General features: G+C 36.2%; 2 protein-coding genes and 1 long non-coding RNA gene across 7 annotated transcripts in view; 2 read left to right on the forward strand and 1 right to left on the reverse strand.

The window, feature by feature from the left end:
- Nucleotides 1-10,624, forward strand: part of LOC110840644 (tRNA (uracil-5-)-methyltransferase homolog B) — a 120,768-nt gene extending 110,144 nt beyond the window's left edge. For 2 of the 4 annotated variants that reach the window (XM_087349211.1, XM_022085813.2), the window contains exons 3-11: nt 490-722; nt 1,108-1,278; nt 2,028-2,174; nt 3,008-3,200; nt 3,845-3,972; nt 5,906-6,156; nt 7,430-7,661; nt 8,406-8,598; nt 9,292-10,624. In XM_087349211.1, coding sequence (XP_087205337.1) covers nt 516-722; nt 1,108-1,278; nt 2,028-2,174; nt 3,008-3,200; nt 3,845-3,972; nt 5,906-6,156; nt 7,430-7,661; nt 8,406-8,598; nt 9,292-10,331 — 2,562 coding nt within the window. In that variant the 5' untranslated portion in view covers nt 490-515 and the 3' untranslated portion in view covers nt 10,332-10,624. Of the gene's footprint in view, nt 1-107; nt 294-489; nt 723-1,107; nt 1,279-2,027; nt 2,175-3,007; nt 3,201-3,844; nt 3,973-5,905; nt 6,157-7,429; nt 7,662-8,405; nt 8,599-9,291 lie in introns of those variants that run through there. The other 2 variants (XM_022085812.2, XM_022085814.2) reach the window with 2 other exon arrangements.
- On the reverse strand, nt 10,429-12,348 carry LOC110840652 (uncharacterized). The gene is made up of 2 exons (XR_002546946.2): nt 11,638-12,348; nt 10,429-10,884 (listed from the first exon to the last, which is right to left on the reverse strand). It is a non-coding gene; the product is annotated as an uncharacterized LOC110840652 (long non-coding RNA).
- A 16-nt stretch (nt 12,349-12,364) lies between these two features.
- On the forward strand, nt 12,365-16,330 carry Chchd2 (Coiled-coil-helix-coiled-coil-helix domain containing 2). 2 transcript variants are annotated; one of them, XM_087349242.1, is made up of 5 exons: nt 12,365-12,499; nt 12,573-12,644; nt 13,802-13,964; nt 14,658-14,901; nt 15,643-16,330. In XM_087349242.1, the coding sequence occupies exons 2-5, from the start codon at nt 12,610-12,612 to the stop codon at nt 15,648-15,650; spliced, it is 450 nt and encodes a 149-aa protein (XP_087205368.1). In that variant the 5' UTR covers nt 12,365-12,499; nt 12,573-12,609; the 3' UTR covers nt 15,651-16,330. The 2 variants fall into 2 exon arrangements, with proteins under 2 accessions (XP_087205368.1, XP_021941530.2); XM_022085838.2 differs by having other exon boundaries at nt 12,466-12,644.
- Nucleotides 16,331-16,911: the final 581 nt, after the last annotated feature.

Below are 16,911 nucleotides of genomic sequence, written 5' to 3' on the forward strand. Positions count from 1 at the left end.
ATTAAATTAATATTTATAAACTTTTGTGTCTTTTAATATAATAAATTACACTGTATTTCCATGAGTAATCTTAAGAGTAATTTCTATAGAAATTCAATTTTTATTCAGATCGATATCTGTGGCTCATTTCAGATCCGTTTCAGACATCAGCGCTCCAATTGCAGAGGGTGGGGGCGGTAGTGTTTGTAAAGTCCATAGTTGAGGTGTTAGAGGCGGAAAGTGTTAATTCAAATGTAAAAGAAATTTTTTTATGCATTTAAACAATACTCATACAGACATATGGATATGTTAATGTAATGTTTATGTATAACTTCTGCTACTTATACTAGTATTTAGATGTGTACATTTAGGTGTAAAGCCTGCCGGCTTCTGAATGACAAAGAGACTGGCATTGCTGTCAAAACCTAACCTAGTTAATGTATGGCCGAGGCCATTGGTATTATTGATTAATTTCATATATAATAGGAAGCAAATACTCTTCTTTTTCAGATTTACGTGTGGATAAAATATAAGATATGAGTTCCAAGGTGACTAATGAAACACCACCTCAGCAGGACGAAATGGAGGTAGACGGTGACGGAGATCGGGAGGAGTTGCAACAAGAGCCCGAAGATGCAACCATGAATGGCGACGAAAAAGTTAATGGTGAAGAGAAGGGACAATCAAAATCTGGGATTTTTAAAGTAAAAGTTAGTGGTTTGCCGAGATTCTATCCACTGGGGGTGAGTAAAATTAGAACAAGTAATATTTTATTAATTTCACACGTGATAAATTATCTGTAGCACTTTGACCAAGAATTTGAAGTCCTTAGTCCTTGAAAAACCACATATTACCTAGGTATCACCACAGTTAGTCATCTGGCAACCAAGGATCTTTATCTGTGTCTTCCCACAGTTCATCTTCAGTTTCTTCCTCTTATTCGCCCTTCATTCCTTCTGTGACATCTTTCATAACTTGCTTTCAAGAAATAGTTGAGTCTCAGGAGAGTTTGATGAATAACTTTTCTATCCTAATCATCTCTCATTTTGTGTTTCGTAACTTATGTGGTTGATATAGCATTACAAATGTTTGGAATCAATCACTCCATGAGTAACATTCTCATTACAGGAATTTAAAAGACTGGTGAAGGAAGAGCTTGGTTTGGCACTCAGCTACATCCGGTCACCTAAAAGAGGTAATCCATGGCTCCATTTAACATTTGGAACTGCAGAAGAGCAGCAGAAAGCAATGAAGGCCCTTCACAAATATACATGGAGGAAGAAAACATTAACTTGCAATGTAAGTTTAACATTTTGGTTGGGTTGATAGCCTCAAATTTGTTTTTATAAATACAGTTCTTCTTCTTCTTCTTCCGTTTCTTGACCATTACTTCGGTCTTCCGGTGCCTAATAATTTCTTCCATTCTTCTCTATTTTCCCATCCTTTCGGAGGTAGTTTCCACTCTATCATGGTTCTTGTAATTCTGTCATTCCATCCTGGTCTCAGTCTTCCCGTCTTCCTTCTCTCTTTTGGTTACCATTCCATAGTCTTTTTGGTAACCTTTCCTCCTCCATCCTTTGCACGTGTCCGTACCAAATCAGTTGTCTTTTCTCTATCTCCTCAATTATATCTCGGTCCACCCTCATATAAATACAGTTGAAGAGTATAATTTCAAAACTTACCCAGTCCTAAACTACTGGGAAAACTGAACATGCTGTGAATAGGAGAAAACCAGTTGGAATTTCTGTGAAGCTGTGTATGTATTTCTCATGTCACCCATGTGTACTGCATGTTGCACCCACCTTGGTTTGATTATGATAATAATTTTTTGAGAAGATTACACACTATTCAGCTCCTCATTGCATAATTGTTTAGTCCCCTGTCACTTGATCTGTCTTAGTTCCATATATTCTCCTCAGCACCTGTGTGCAAACACCCTCAATATATGTTATCCCCGTAATGTGAGAGACCAAGTTTCACACCCATACAGAACAGCATGTAAAAGTTGAAAGATTATGTTATCAATATCATTCTTTTCTCTTAACCAGATATTGACAACTGATGCTCAAAAACGCAAGCCGGAGGAGGGTACTGGAGATGATAGTGATGCAAAAAAGGCCAAATTGGATTTGTCAGTGGATGAGCGAGTGTTGATGGTTACCATTCCTTACCATAACATTCCATATGAAGAACAGGTAGGAACTATGTGAGGTTTAGTAAGCAGAAGTGTTGCAATTAAGATATACAACTTCCATGCCATTAATTTTTAAAATGCAGTTCATAAAACTTGGCTTCAAACAATTTATTGATTTTCTGTATTTAATCTGTTTACTTTATGCTATAATTTATTATAATTATTTATTTTTTACCCTGAGAATTTCTTAATGCATGAGCAACTTTGTACATTAGCTCATATTCTGTATGATTTGATAACAACTCAACTGACTCTCGTTCAGATTTTAAATGGCACGTTTATTATTAAGTTCCTATAAAGTGGTCTTTATCTTTTGTAACAGTGTGTACTTATGTTCTATTAACTGATATATTTACTAATTAATAAATAGAAATCCCACTGCCATAAAACTTGATTTTCTGTTCACAAAATACTTACATAAAATTAAGTAAAAGTTAATAAAATCTTCTTGGGCCAGCTGCCGCATCACTTGGTCAAACTCTACCGACATTTCAAGGGCCATTTTCAAGGCTAGTCATAGATGACTAGCCTTGAACATGAGGACAGAGATGGCCCTCGAAACGTCAGCAGAGTTTGACCAAGTGACATTGCTGCTGGCCCGAGAAGATTTTATTAATGACATCCATCATGAAAGCTTCACATCATACTAAGTAAAAGTTGTTAAGTAAATGCATTGAATCAGTTACAGTATTACTGTACAGCTGTAGTGTCTAGAATATTTACTTTTTTATGCAGTGACTTTTTCCAACCATAAACAAATGTCCCACAGTCATCTAAGATGCCAGTTGCTGCTGCTGCTGATGATGTTTATATATAAGCACATTTCATTTTCAGTTGAAGAAGAAGACTGAGGAGCTAAAGGCAATGGTGTCTCGCTTGGGAGATTTGGTGGTACGTCGCAATCCAGATCTAGCTGGGTGGGCTGAACAACAACGTGAGAAATATGATGGTTTGGCATTCCAGTTGGATGACATTAGACCATCGCCTGTTATTGATGCATATCGTAATAAATGCGAATTCAGAATCGGTGAGCAAGCTTCATATGTAATGTAGATGGAGACTTTTGATGGATTTACACAATTTATTTAGAATATATTTCCAACAGCCCTTAGAATTAGGTAAAGGTTCTCAGTGGGCATTCCTTCATCTGAACCTAATGTTCTTGGGAAAGTAACTGAACATTTGTATATTACGCATGTGTTGAAGAGTTTAGCTCCTTTCATAGTACAGATGAAGTATCTGTACACTGGAAAGTGAACAGAGCCACATTTGATAAAACGACAGAATAGTTCTGTTTGAAGAAGCATGCTAATTTTTAATACAATTAGCCTTTTCCAAAAGTACCCAGTTATGGGTGAGAAATGTTAATTGAACTTTGAGCACAATCTAATATTTTGAAACTTGTTCATACGACAGAGGTCTCATTCATGTGGCCTTTAAATTATGAATTGAAAGGCTATTTTTCAGTCATTATCTATTTGTGCTTTGTAACATATATGTAAGCACAGAATGGTAATGTTGTATCCTTCATGATTTCAATGTTGTTCTGTATTTACTGATTCTCCTGATTTACCCAAGTCCGGTCTAGCCAAGTTGTCGGCTGAGCCGCTTGCTCAGTAGCTGATAACTGTAGTTTTATACTACGTGGTTGCTTACACTGTCACGGTCTAGGACTAAACCCTGACACGCAAGAGCGCACAGTGGGTTGCCGTCTGGAGAACTACAAGGATGGCTCTATTGGGGTTGGACCGGCAGATTCTCTAAAACATTTGCCTGATCAAATGAGAGAGGCTGTGAAGGTAGGCAATTATCAAGAACCACAGCCGTGATTCCGTTATTTAGAGACGTTGCACGGTGACGGTCTCACTTTGTAACTTAAACGGGAAGGACTGTTTTTATTTGTTCTCCCCTTGCAATGTTGGTATTGCTGTTTATCACTAAATTGGGACAGAAGCTCTAAGTCCAGTATTGCTGTCCAAATCCGTGCAATGGAATGCTCACAGCTTAACATTGGCTAATTGTTTGGGATTGGCTTAAAAGCATGCAACCAGCCCAGACAAAACATTTAAATTTTGAAACTGGTCTGCTTCTCTGTATTCTGAATTAATAGGCCCTATTGTAGCTAAAACCCCATCATTTAGTATTCAGGTGCTGTTTGGTAATGTATATACATTTTATCATCTTTATTGTTTAAATTGATTTGTTGTAAAGTATAGAGTATTTCAAATTTAATGGTAGCAACAGAAAATAAAGTTATATACATATCAATTTGTGATATTGGCCAAGTGCAGGCACTCCCAGAAGCTGAATCGTTTGAAGATGTAAAGGTAACTAAGCAGTTACAGATACAACTCATAAAGCCTGCTTTAATATTGCATAGACATTATATGCAACAGATCTTGTGTTAAAATACCAGAACATACAGATTTATCCATATTTCTGATTTGCCACAGAAAACTCAGCATATCAGACTTCACAGATAAATCTTTCCAGCACCCACTAACATGCACTTTTACTGTACTATTTGAACCTCAGAATTGTCCTATAAAGGTCTCCCATTAATATGTCTTCATGTGTATGGTCAGTTTGTGTAGATATGTCTGGACGTTCAAAATTCTGGAAGCTCTTGCGGTCCATGTGGCAGACAAATCCATGTCTCTATGTCCAAGGCATGCTTATTAACAATTAAATTTTACCACAGGTTACTGATAAAACATTTTTATGTGCTGTAATCACTTCTTCAGATTGTTAACCCTGAACTTTCTTCTGTAGGCATCCTTTGAATTGCAGGTAAAACTTTTAGTGTCTGTATTCCATTGATGTCATATTCAGGTAATGTAAATTTATGTCTGGACAATAAAATAAAAACTAGCTCATGGATCAGCATGTTGGACTTGTGTACAGATGGTTGATTAAATTCTAATTCAATCAGAATTTTGTTGTTGCTTACGTTTGTAATTGTTATAGAATGTTATTATTAAAGCTCTCCCACTACACGCCATGTAGGTCTTTTGGGGGCGGGGGAAGTGGACTGCGACTGTCGTCATTGGATTGAACAGAGTAGTAGGCATTTGAGTTTTATATATTCATAATTTCCCATAGTTTATTCTAATAAAATATTAATTGACAACACTTTTGTAAAACATATTGCAAGTATATAAACAAATTTAATTTCAACTTTTGCATTATATTTATTGTGCAGGCTACTTTGAAAATGATCCCACATAGAAAAATATTTATTATGTGAGTTGTGTAACCGAGTAAATGAATATCAAATAATAAAAATAGAAGGACCACCATGATAAAATTATGTTTAGGTGGTTGAAAGTTAAACTAATTTTCCCACTTCTATAACAAACATTTTCTACTAAAATCTTTTTGGCTAGTCTGTTGAAAATTTTTTCATGGCTACACTATAAATGCTAAGTTGGGAGAGTGGGGAGTGCAACCTGTACTTGGACCAGTATATTTATTATTTATTTATAGTTTATTTAATGATACTTTTTCAGTACCTCATTGGACCAGTATAATTGTGATTTATAGAGAAATGTGCATATTTATTTTCTTGTTGAGTATCTATCTTTTTTGTCTAAATTTTCTGTTACTGATTTTTGAAATGTAATGTCTTGAATAAAAACAAATTAGGTATTAAACCAGTATCCTTTAAGGAAAACAAAATCTAGGTCATTTTAAATTCATTGTGTTAATCTGATTATGTGATGACCTGTACAGTTGTTTCAAGATTATGTACGTAAATCAGACAAGCCACCCTTCATAGCAGAGAAGGGTGAAGGGTACTGGAGACACCTGGTGGTGCGTATGACATCAAGTAATGAGTTGATGGTAGTGGTGGTGGCTCACCCTCAATTTCTCACTGAAGATGAACTGATGAGACTGAAAAATGATCTGAAGGATTACTTTGTCAAAGGAGCTGGAAAGGTTTGCAATATTTCATCCCTGTACTTCCAGCAGTTCACAGAAAAGTAGGTATAGATGTTACATAGTCATTAATAGTAGAATGTCTAATTGATGTAGTCATTCAGTGATGTTTCAACCAGTGTAAATTGTCTACTGATGAAACCTTCTGCATTTTTTTCTACCTTCAGTGCTTTTTTGGGTATGGGCCTACTCTTTGTGTAGTCTCTTTTGTGTATCATCCCTGCTTGGCCTCTCCATCTTGTTTTTATGTTACCAGCAGCTGTTTATTCAGATTTCAAAGGAATTCTTTGTTATCCATGTGTAACATATTGTTATAGTATGACAATAATTTCCCTGATTTCCTCCAGGCAAGTGCCAAGGTAGTATATTAATTAGGCCGTGGCTGCTTCGTTCTACATCCTTTCCAGTTTATTGTTAGTTAATTAATTATCCTATAATTCAGTACTGTGTAATACTGCGTGGACTTATATTTAAATACATACCTACAGATACACATGACATTACAACCCAGAAGACCAACATTTATTTGTTTATTTTTGTCTGTTCAAGAATAGTTGCATTCATACTGAAGAATATTCTCTTATATTTAATATTTGTTTCCAACAAAATTTACATTTGAAGAGGGTAGTTGAGAAAGTGATTGTTAATTTGTACTATTCACCAAGTAATTATTAGGATGATCAAATCAAGGGGGTGAGATGGACAGAGCATGAATGGTAAGATAAAAATGCATACAAAATTTTGTTTGGAAAGGTTGAAGGGAAGTGACCACTTAGAAGATATAAGCATAGATGGTATGGTTGTTTACTTGTTTTCAGTATTTTTACTCAATAGCTCAAAGCAAACAAGTTTGATACTCTTATATCCTATTCTTGTCATTAACCTGGCTATATATAAAATTCAATGAATGAATAATTATATTAACCTTTCAGTATTTTTTTATTATATTTCAAAAATGGCAAGGGCTCAATATATTAATGGTCATGACATAACTCAGCCATGTCCTGAAGAGTCCATGTTTACTCAACCACTAAAACTACACTTGCTGTATTAAATTGACAATCAACTTATCATTATGATTAACATTTCAAACAAAATTATTTAAAAAATTAATTAATGTAGTATATAAAGAGTCACATTACAGTATAATGTTGGCACATTTTGATTTGGTTAGTTAGTAAATGTTTTAATTTTTTTATCATTTCGGTGGAATAACATTCCTTCTGTTTTAACTGTTCATTCATGTATTATTTCTGTTTTCAGATCTTACATGTATTTTTATGCATATACTAATTTATTGGTTTGTAACTTCCATAGGCTTGTGGGTGTTCCTTTGCCTCAAATGGAACATTTATATGGGAAAACCCACTTAGAAGAAGATATATTGGACTTGACATTCCAGCTCTCACCTTCATCTTATTTCCAAGTTAATACCAAAGGGGCTGAAGTGTTGTATTCTGCCATTATTGATCTGGTAGAGCCAACTGAAGATACAACAGTACTTGACCTTTGTTGTGGCACTGGTGGAATTGGTCTTTGTATAGCCAAGGTGAGTAATGAAGCAAACAGATATATAAGGCAGGCATACTGTGCATAATAACTGTGAATTTGTATCTTTAGAATTTTTAAGTAACATTGATGTGCTTGATATTTTGACAAATCTTAACCACTTGCTTTGTATCATGAAGTGTCATGTCTTAACTCTGAGAGAAGTATACAAACAATTTGTAATTTGCGCAATATATAGACAGTTTGAAGGAATGGAAACGTAGCTTGGATAGGGAAAACAAGATAGGAAAACACATATTCAGAGAGGAAACCTTTATCAGCAGCCATTTGCTGGGGATTGCATGTAATAAACATAAACATGACCAGTGGCAGGTTTTGTGTTAGTGGGTTGAATCTCCAGTTTCTACTACTAGAGAGTTAGTTTACTTAGCAGTTACGTTCTGTTTTGAAACAGTTCATTCCTATCTTTCAGGGAGTCTTTGCTTAATGCTTGTGTTATATCACTTCTTGTGTTCAATATCTCTTTGCCAAACAAGTACTAATATGTATCTTTACTGTTAATTATCAAATAAGGTTTAGGTAGTGACCTTGCAGTGACATACATAATTTGCTTATCTTCAGCACTACTATATACAAACATCTCACACAAGTTTAATTTTATTTTTCCATAAGCAGCGCAGAAATGCACCTTTTTTTAGGACTTCCTTTAATGAATCTTAGGGAAATAGAGGGCACTGTCATTACATAATTTTGTATGAGGTTCCATAATTTTTTTCCTCACCAGAAATGTGGTCAGGTGTTTGGAGTGGAATATTTGGAGCAGAATGTGGAAGATGCAAAAATCAATGCTGCAAAAAATGAAATAACAAACTGTGAATTTATTGCTGGTCGTGTGGAAGATGTTCTTTCAAATTTGTCAGAGAAAATCACAGGCAAAATTGTTGTACCCATCTTGGATCCACCAAGAACAGGTTTGAGTAAGTAATTTTCGTTTGTAATGACTACTTAGTCAGTGGTTCCCATAGTAGGTGGTGTGTACCAAAATGGTGCATGAAAAGAGAAAGTGATGCACATAAAATCATGGAAATGTTTTTTAATCATTGTGCTCCAAAATATAAAACTATCAACTTTTTATGAATTCTTTAAGTTTTTGTGCAACTTTGGCTTTTGGGGATTAATGGCATTGTATGTTGAGAATTATTCAATTTTTCAGCAAACACTGCAGTTGTGATGTGGTCACCTTAATGTTTGCTAAAACAATGAAAAATTTTCAACCCAGCTTATCCCAGAAAACTGAATTTACACTTTTCCTAGCTTGAGTTGGAGAAATAGAATTTATATGAAGATGGCTGTCTTCTGGGTTGCAGAACCTTCCTGCATTGATATTAAAACCTTGTTATGGAGGCCATTTAAATTTGTCATTGTTTATAATCATGCAACAATTGAAGAAATCATTATTATTGTCAGTATCCTACAAATTCCTTACATTCTTTTTGATCCATAATAAATTAATTAATAAAAGTGAGTATGGTTTTGTAATTTTTATTATGCAATTATTTCTATAAATATTGAAAGATTGTACAACATATGTAAACAAACTGTCTGTGAGCTTGTTACTTTCTTCCACTAGTTGATATAGACATTTAACCACTTATCTTTTTTTATTTTAGATCAGAAAGTTCTTTCACATCTGCGGAAGATGGACAATGTTCAGAAGTTAGTGTATGTGTGCTCCAACCACAAGGCCCCTATCAGAAACTTTCTTGATCTGTGTTGCCCTGAAGGAAAAAGCACCATGACTGGTCACCCTTTTGTTCCAATGCGAATCATACCAGTAGATGTGGCCCCACATACCATGCATTCTCAGATGGTTATTTTGTTGGAAAGGGTGGATCCTAGTAAACTGCCAAAAGCAAAGAATCCTGTTCCCCGTAGTGCCTCCCGGAAAAGTACCAGGGGCAGAACAGGAAGAGGAATGAAAGGGAGTAATATGATGATCAGGGGGCATGGCAGTATGAGCTCAAGAATGCGTGGGGGCATGCCATTAGCTGGGCCTGTACCACGGGCAGTAAGGGGTGGAGCAAGAGGCAGAGGAATGGGTATGCTTATGGGCAACATGAGAGCCCCACCTCTCATGCCACAACGTATGGGGTATATGGGTCCACCTCAGATAGGACCAACAGTGAGAGATTTCTCTCGAGCACCAGTCCGTTCTCGCACAAGGGATTTATACATGGATGGATATGGGCCATCCCCTCTCATGGAGAGGGGATATTTTCCTCCAGTGATGGAAACATATGCACCTCGTCGTCCACAACGTTTTGATTTTTCATCAGATGAACTGACTTTGAGTCGATACTCTGATTTCCGCCGTGATGTGGAAGATGCAATCGATTCGTCATTCTCCCCACGCTCACTAGGTATTCGCCGTCCTACGGGTTCTTTTGGGATGGGAGATGGCTTACTGATGGGCTCACCTGCTGCCACAGCTGCTGCCATGTTGGAAAGAGAGGAAATGGCTTATAGGGCAGGTCTCACACGTGGACTGGTTGGTGCTGCAGCATTTGGGCCACCACCCAACCTTTATTCACAATATGGAGCAATGACAGGTGGGAGGTTAAAGGGAACAAATAATGGTAGAGGCACGAAAAGAGGTGGAAATGTGGGGAGGGAAGCAAGGGGACGTAGAGGCCGTGGTGGCCTCAGGTAATGCCAATTCATTATTGATATATTTCTTAGGTTCCATCGTACATGGAACAGCAGCTGTTACTACTTTTACTGTCATTATGTGTTGTGTATGCTGCAGATCAGTGAACAGAATGTTAAGATATTTTATTCAGTGCATTTTCTTTTTATGCCATTTACATGTATCATATAGTTACAGAGATGTTTAAACTTTGGTGTGGTGAATTTGTAATTAAGTATACTGTTCTGTCTTCATTACTAACACTTTTTACCATTTGATATTGAATGGTACCAAGAATAAAATGCTTATGCACACTTTGATGTTCTTAGGTTATTATTTTTGCATATCCTTAAATTATATACAGATTATAGCCAACTGTATTACATTTAGATTCATGGAGTGCTTTGTTCCAATACCCAAGTATGAACATTTACCAGAGCACTATTTGTCCTGTTCATTGTCAGGAATTTCTCTGTTTTTAGTCACTCTTCATATGAAATGGGTAGATGGTCATGTCTGGTAAGCACTTAGAAGGAGGCATTCATAGCCTGATTCAGTGGCCTACACTGGTCTTTACCTAGAGAGATCAAGGAAAACCACATTATTAAGTAGGAGATAAATATATAATTTAATGCATTGAGAAATGTATCTACAAGATGTATCCCTTTGTTCTTCATAATGAAAAAAAGACTTGAATTTTAAACACCAGCCACATGTTGCTTACAATCTCACAGAAACTGAAGTGTTCATAAATATGAGAGAAAAAAATTGCATTCATTAATCTGTTGCAAAAAACATTTTTGCATGTATTTTGTGAGAGTAGCTGGTGGTTGTCATCATAGAACATGAATTCTGCACTGAAAGTGGTCAGAGGGGTAGATATGTACTAGTATTTAACACTTGTTTGTGCAACAACATGCCAAGTAGAGCTCCATTGAACATTAAAGCTATTTTGATGTATCCTTCAGAACTGTAATAACAAATTAAAGAGGCTGGCCACAGGCTGGAAGACTAGGTTCAGTTTTCAGAAAGTTTAGAATTTGTTGTTTTGCCACCTGTCTAGCAGGTTCTGGGGCTCTTGTCAAACTACTCAGGTTGAGAATCGAAGGATTCACATCAAACTGGTGTCAAGGTTAAGAATGTGTGAAACCTTAATTCCACTCCCCTGCTTTATTTATTTTATGACACTTTTTCAGTAGCACAGACTGTATAGTGTTGAATGAGAGCATGATAACAAATTGGGAAGGATGTAGAAGGAAGAAGTCATGGCATAAATGAAGGTACTCTACTAGCATTTGCCTTCTTGACATGGTTATGCATGGGGATTTACCTTTCACTGTTTAATCCTTTGCTGCAACTCATGCAGTGGAAGTAGTAAAATTAGATTCTCTTCTTGCACTTAATAGATAGGACATGTATAAAAATTAATAAGACATTTTCTTAGCATCCAGGTTGTCCTGGACATGTTGTCACTTTGTTATGAGTTTTATTACTTTACAATGTATTGTGCTGTATCTGTAATTGGGTTTCTGGCTGTTGATACAGCACAATAATATTAAAGAATTGAGAAACTGAAGGAAATTGCATCATCTCTAAAATATTTGCCATATGTGTAACTGTGTGTTTGGTTATGGTAAGATAAAGACTTCTTTGCAGTTGGGTTAGTCGAGTTCTTCCACAGTAACGTTAGTTGTTCTGTGGTCCAATAAACTGCGTTTTGATGTAAATCTGATGGGTTTCTTACATTCCTTTGTAACAACATTCTGATTCCTCATTCAATGTTGGGATGACTATATTTTACAATTAAAATAAAGATTGGCTTTGAACTGAATTAGATTTTTATAACATTGATCAGCACAGTTACATTATACTTTTATTTTAAGTCATTTGATCTTTTATAGTATTGTTCCTTGTGATTGGAACTTCCCCTTTAAAGGACATTTAGATGTCGTTGAACACATTTTCAATACCCCACTTCCTTCATATGTAGTCATTTCCGGTGAAGTGTTGTTAATAATGAAAACGTTGCAGATTGTACGTAAATTGTATATTGTATTATATTGATTATTTCCAGAAGATTTATAAAATAAAACTTGTTAATGAAGAATTTATATTTTGTGTAAATCACATGATACGTTTTGTAACCATCTATGAACGTCACATCCTATTTCTAGAAGACAGCAGAAGAGAAGGTAGAAGCGTTTGCATACTCAGGAGAAGTGTTTTACGTTGTAGATTTGTGATTTACATTGCTTTGGTTTCCAGGTGTAGCATTTGAGATTTATTACACCGCTACTACATAATGCCAAGACGCGGAAGAAGTAGCCCACCGTCAAGGTAAGGGGTTTGAACCCAGTTAGTACGAAACCATTGTAGGGTATTGGGTAACATTTTCCACAAGAGTATTGAGACTTGATTTTGTAATAGAGGGTAATTTTGTGTATTATAGTTTAAGAGAGAACAGAAACAACTGGTAGGTGATTGAATTTCCAATTTGTAAAATATAAGCTGCGGGAATGGCATACGTTGTGGAAGAAATTGTCTCGCTAGAAGCCAATTTAGATACGGTTGGTACTCATGTCAGCCTGTAAAATTAGGTTTTTACTGTTGCAAACAATAATAGGTTAGGAAGAATTGGATGTGACAGTCTCGTGAAATGTATCCTATAGCCCTTATGATGGAAGGAGCAAGCCATGGAAAAGTACAGGCATACCTCGTTTTATTGTGCTTCGCTTTATTGCGCTTCGCAGATTTTGAGTTTTTTTACAAATTGAAAGTTTGCGGCAACTTTGCGTCGAGCAAGCCTATTTGCGCCTTTTTTTCCCAACAGCATGTGCTCACTCCGTGTCTCTGTGTTACATTTTGGTAATTCTCGCAATATTTCAAACCTTTTCATTATTATTATTATAATATCTGTTAATAGACTGCAGTATAGTGTAAACATAACTTTTATATGCAATGGGAAACCAAAAAATCCGTTACTCGCTTTATTGCGGTGGTCTGGAACCGAACCCGCAATATCTCTGAGGTATTCCTGTATATAAACTTCTACCCTGCATGGCATAACGTTCAAGAAGACTCTCATATTCATACTTGCCAGTGTAAGAACCTAGTTTCTCTGCAGGTCCTCCACACCCCAACTTTAGAACTTTAGATATCAACCCCCTCCCCATAAAAATACACAATGGGTAAAAGTTCAGATTGTGTTATTTGTGCTTCACATTTTTCCACAATGGTGTATGAGAGCGAATTAAAATATTAAAAAATAAGCACTGGTTGTAAAGTACCCATTTAAGCTAAACTAGTCAAATAAGCCAAACTCAGCCAGGAATGAGTTTATATGCTTAAAACCTGCCCTTATAGCTGTTTGAATTGTTAACATTCCTGATTTGTAGATGTAGTAGAAAGAGTCAGTGAATTGGCTGGGACCTCAAATGTAATCAAACTTCATCTCACATGTTTGTTTTGAAATATTCTGATTTTTAATGATATAGGACATCAAATGTGCCGGCACGTACATCTAGCACACATTCTCGACCAGTCCCTCAGAATGCTGCGCCACCACCACCACCACAAGTAGTACAACATCAGCAGCCACCTGGTATGCTGAAACAGATGGCTGCAACAGCTGGAGGAGTGGCTATCGGATCTGCTGTGGTTAGTTATGCTTGAAATAAATTTATTAGTCATAAGGAAGGATATCAAGGTGTAGACTCTTTGAGTACTTACATGAGCACTTTGTTGTGTTCTTTATAACACATTATCTTGGACTTGCTGAGGAATATGACATTTGTATGTTAAATTTAATGTTCCAGTCTCCTTTGGATACCTGTCCATAGTAGCACATACAATAATTTGAAATAGTCCTGTGGAGTAATTGTCAGTATTCCACAGTGACTACTGTAACAGAATTCTTGCACAAAGTGAGTATTTGTCTACCCTCCTGTAGGAAATGAAAAGGCATTGTGACACAAGTAATTCAGTATTGAGCATATCTGAAGAAGCAGACAATTTGCCAGTTATACAGTGGTGCCAATAACAGTACTGCAGTACTGTACAGTATATAGTAATGTGCCATGCTGAAATGTGCATTTATGTTTCAGGCAGAATCTTGAATAGTTTTTAAAATGTTTCATTATTAACAGTGCTTTCAGATTCACATTGAAGTTTTTATTGTTCTTACCTTACTATCAGACACCCCAAACCCTATATTTTAAATTTTTCGTAGAGAAACTTCGGAACAATTCTCAATAAAATACTGGGTGCCAAATGACATTTAAGGCAGTGTGGAACTCTAGAACTTTGGATTTTTAGAGCTTTGAATATGATAATTGTGAACATCTGCCTTAGGGTCACACTGTAGGTCATGCATTGACTGGAATGTTCAGTGGAGGTGGAGGTTCCAATGAAGTCCCACAGGCAGGAGCTGCTCCTGTGCCACAACAGCAGGAATACTATGGGGCACAACGAGCAGAGCCAACTGGGCCCTGTGCTTGGGAAATTAAAGAGTTTCTGCAGTGTGCTCAGGGCCAGAGTGATCTGACACTATGTGATGGCTTCAATGAAGCGTTACGCCAGTGCAAGCTCACCCATAGTAAGTATATTGATGTATGGAAAGTGAAATTGACAGTGTTATGATGGAGTGGTCATAGGACTTGGTAGGGAAATAAGTAATGATTCAGGATTTTAATGGGGAAACTTGGAAAACAAAAGAGATAGGATACATCAAGTTGAATGTAAAGTAAGTAGGTTATGAGGATGAATGTAAGGTGGATGTGCCCTTCTCAGGATTGAATTATTGTGTTTGTCATGCTGAAGTATAAGGTTCTGTTACCAGAGATGGTACTGTGCACACTTTCAACTGTCTGAGAATATTGACATATAATGGTGTTTGGATTGGACTGGCTCAGGGTAGGATCCAATGGCAGGCTTTTGTGAACAGAGTGATGGAGTTTTGGGAATTTCATGCCTAACTGAATAACCAACAACTACCAAAGAAAGGTTGTGTATAGTTAAATAAGGTTGATTCATTGTTCAGCATAAGGCATGACATATTCCAGGTGTTCCCATAAATAACTATGTGGTATTGAAATGTGAATAAGACAAAAGTCAACAGTTGTACCAGACCCAGATCAATCCATTTTAAATCCTCACATTGTATTTATATATTAGAGCATGAAGTTGACTACACCTCCATCTGGTATTGATGTTAATGGATGAAACTTTATATCTTTGTCTTTTGCGTGGTGTTTAGGCACAGTGGCAGTCTAACCTTTACCTTTTATTGTGTGTATGGCATTCATATGTACTAATGTTTTTAATTTTCTTGTTTCAGACTTGTAACTGCATTGTCTGTAGTTCCTGATTTTAGACTTCAAAGTTTTTGGAGGAGTGTGTCCAGATAAGCAGCTTAGAGAGATAAATGTTGCTTAGAAAAGACATGTATTTATCCACTTCGATGTAGAAAGTGCTACCAAAATATATACATGTATAAATTAGAGAAATTAATTCTGTTATATGCTGATTGTTTTAACATTTATTTTTGTTGTATTTAAATAGGAAGAACTTTATTTGTTTCAGCCTTATTATATATGCTCACACAGTTGGTTGTATGTTACTTGTCTTTGAACAGATGGTTATCCAGTGCATTAGTTTTATTTTAACTGTGCAGATGAGATTTTATTGCTGCCTGTGAGTATGGGACTGGTTTTGTATTGATGTGAAAAATTTATAAAAGAGCTGGGCAGAACTTGTGCATGCAGAAAGTTTCTGGATGGATGTGGAAGATTTATATATTGTAGCCTGGTTAAGAACTGGCAAGTTGTTGCAAAGTAATTCAAGAGATGTGTATTTTTGCTCGTGAATCAATAGACTAATACAAAAAATTTGAAGTGTTAAATTATTTTCTGTTATGAGGGTAAATAAGCACGCACAGTTTGCTAAATTTACAGGCTAATTCTTAAGATCGGATGGCAAATCTTTTACATCTTACATACTGAAATAAAATTAAAGATTAAGTCACACTTTGCTTGATACTGAGATGTAGTTTAGATACCTACCTTTAGGGAAACCACCATTATATTGTGCAGAAAATTGTGTGCTTGAATGAGGCTGATAGCAGTGTTTGGGGCAGCATAGTTGCTAGTCAAGCTTCTCTTAGTAGGCATAGTGTAAATCTTGTGAGCCAAACTGCTGATGAGTAGACAGAAAATTAATATGGGGAAGCCCACCTGTGAATGGCAGAGAAACTGAAATTGGAGCTCTGGCTCCTTCAGGTTAAAAGAATATTAATGAATCTTTATTTGTCTCAGTATGGACTTGATTACAGATGTATTGGTATATTATTTAATGATTGAGCTCAGTTTACCTGTGCTGGAGTCAGTAGGTATGTATGGTCACAGAACAATGGAAATAATTTCAGTCAAGTGTGTTGTGATGTTGGCAGCAGCCTTCTGGACCTACATCGCTTGTTAGAAAATGTTCCTCTGAGAAGATGATTACATAAGCACTTTCAGTGTGATGGTGTGCCTCCAAATTTCAGTTAAGTGATGCAGTAGCTTATTAATATCCATCGTGATATAGTTTGGCCTTGAAAGTTACCATG

This window comes from Zootermopsis nevadensis, unplaced genomic scaffold (assembly GCF_977971745.1).
Source record: "Zootermopsis nevadensis isolate Lab colony 2312 unplaced genomic scaffold, Znev_1.0 Znev_ptg000015l, whole genome shotgun sequence".
In the NCBI taxonomy this organism is placed as follows: Eukaryota; Metazoa; Arthropoda; class Insecta; order Blattodea; family Termopsidae; genus Zootermopsis; species Zootermopsis nevadensis.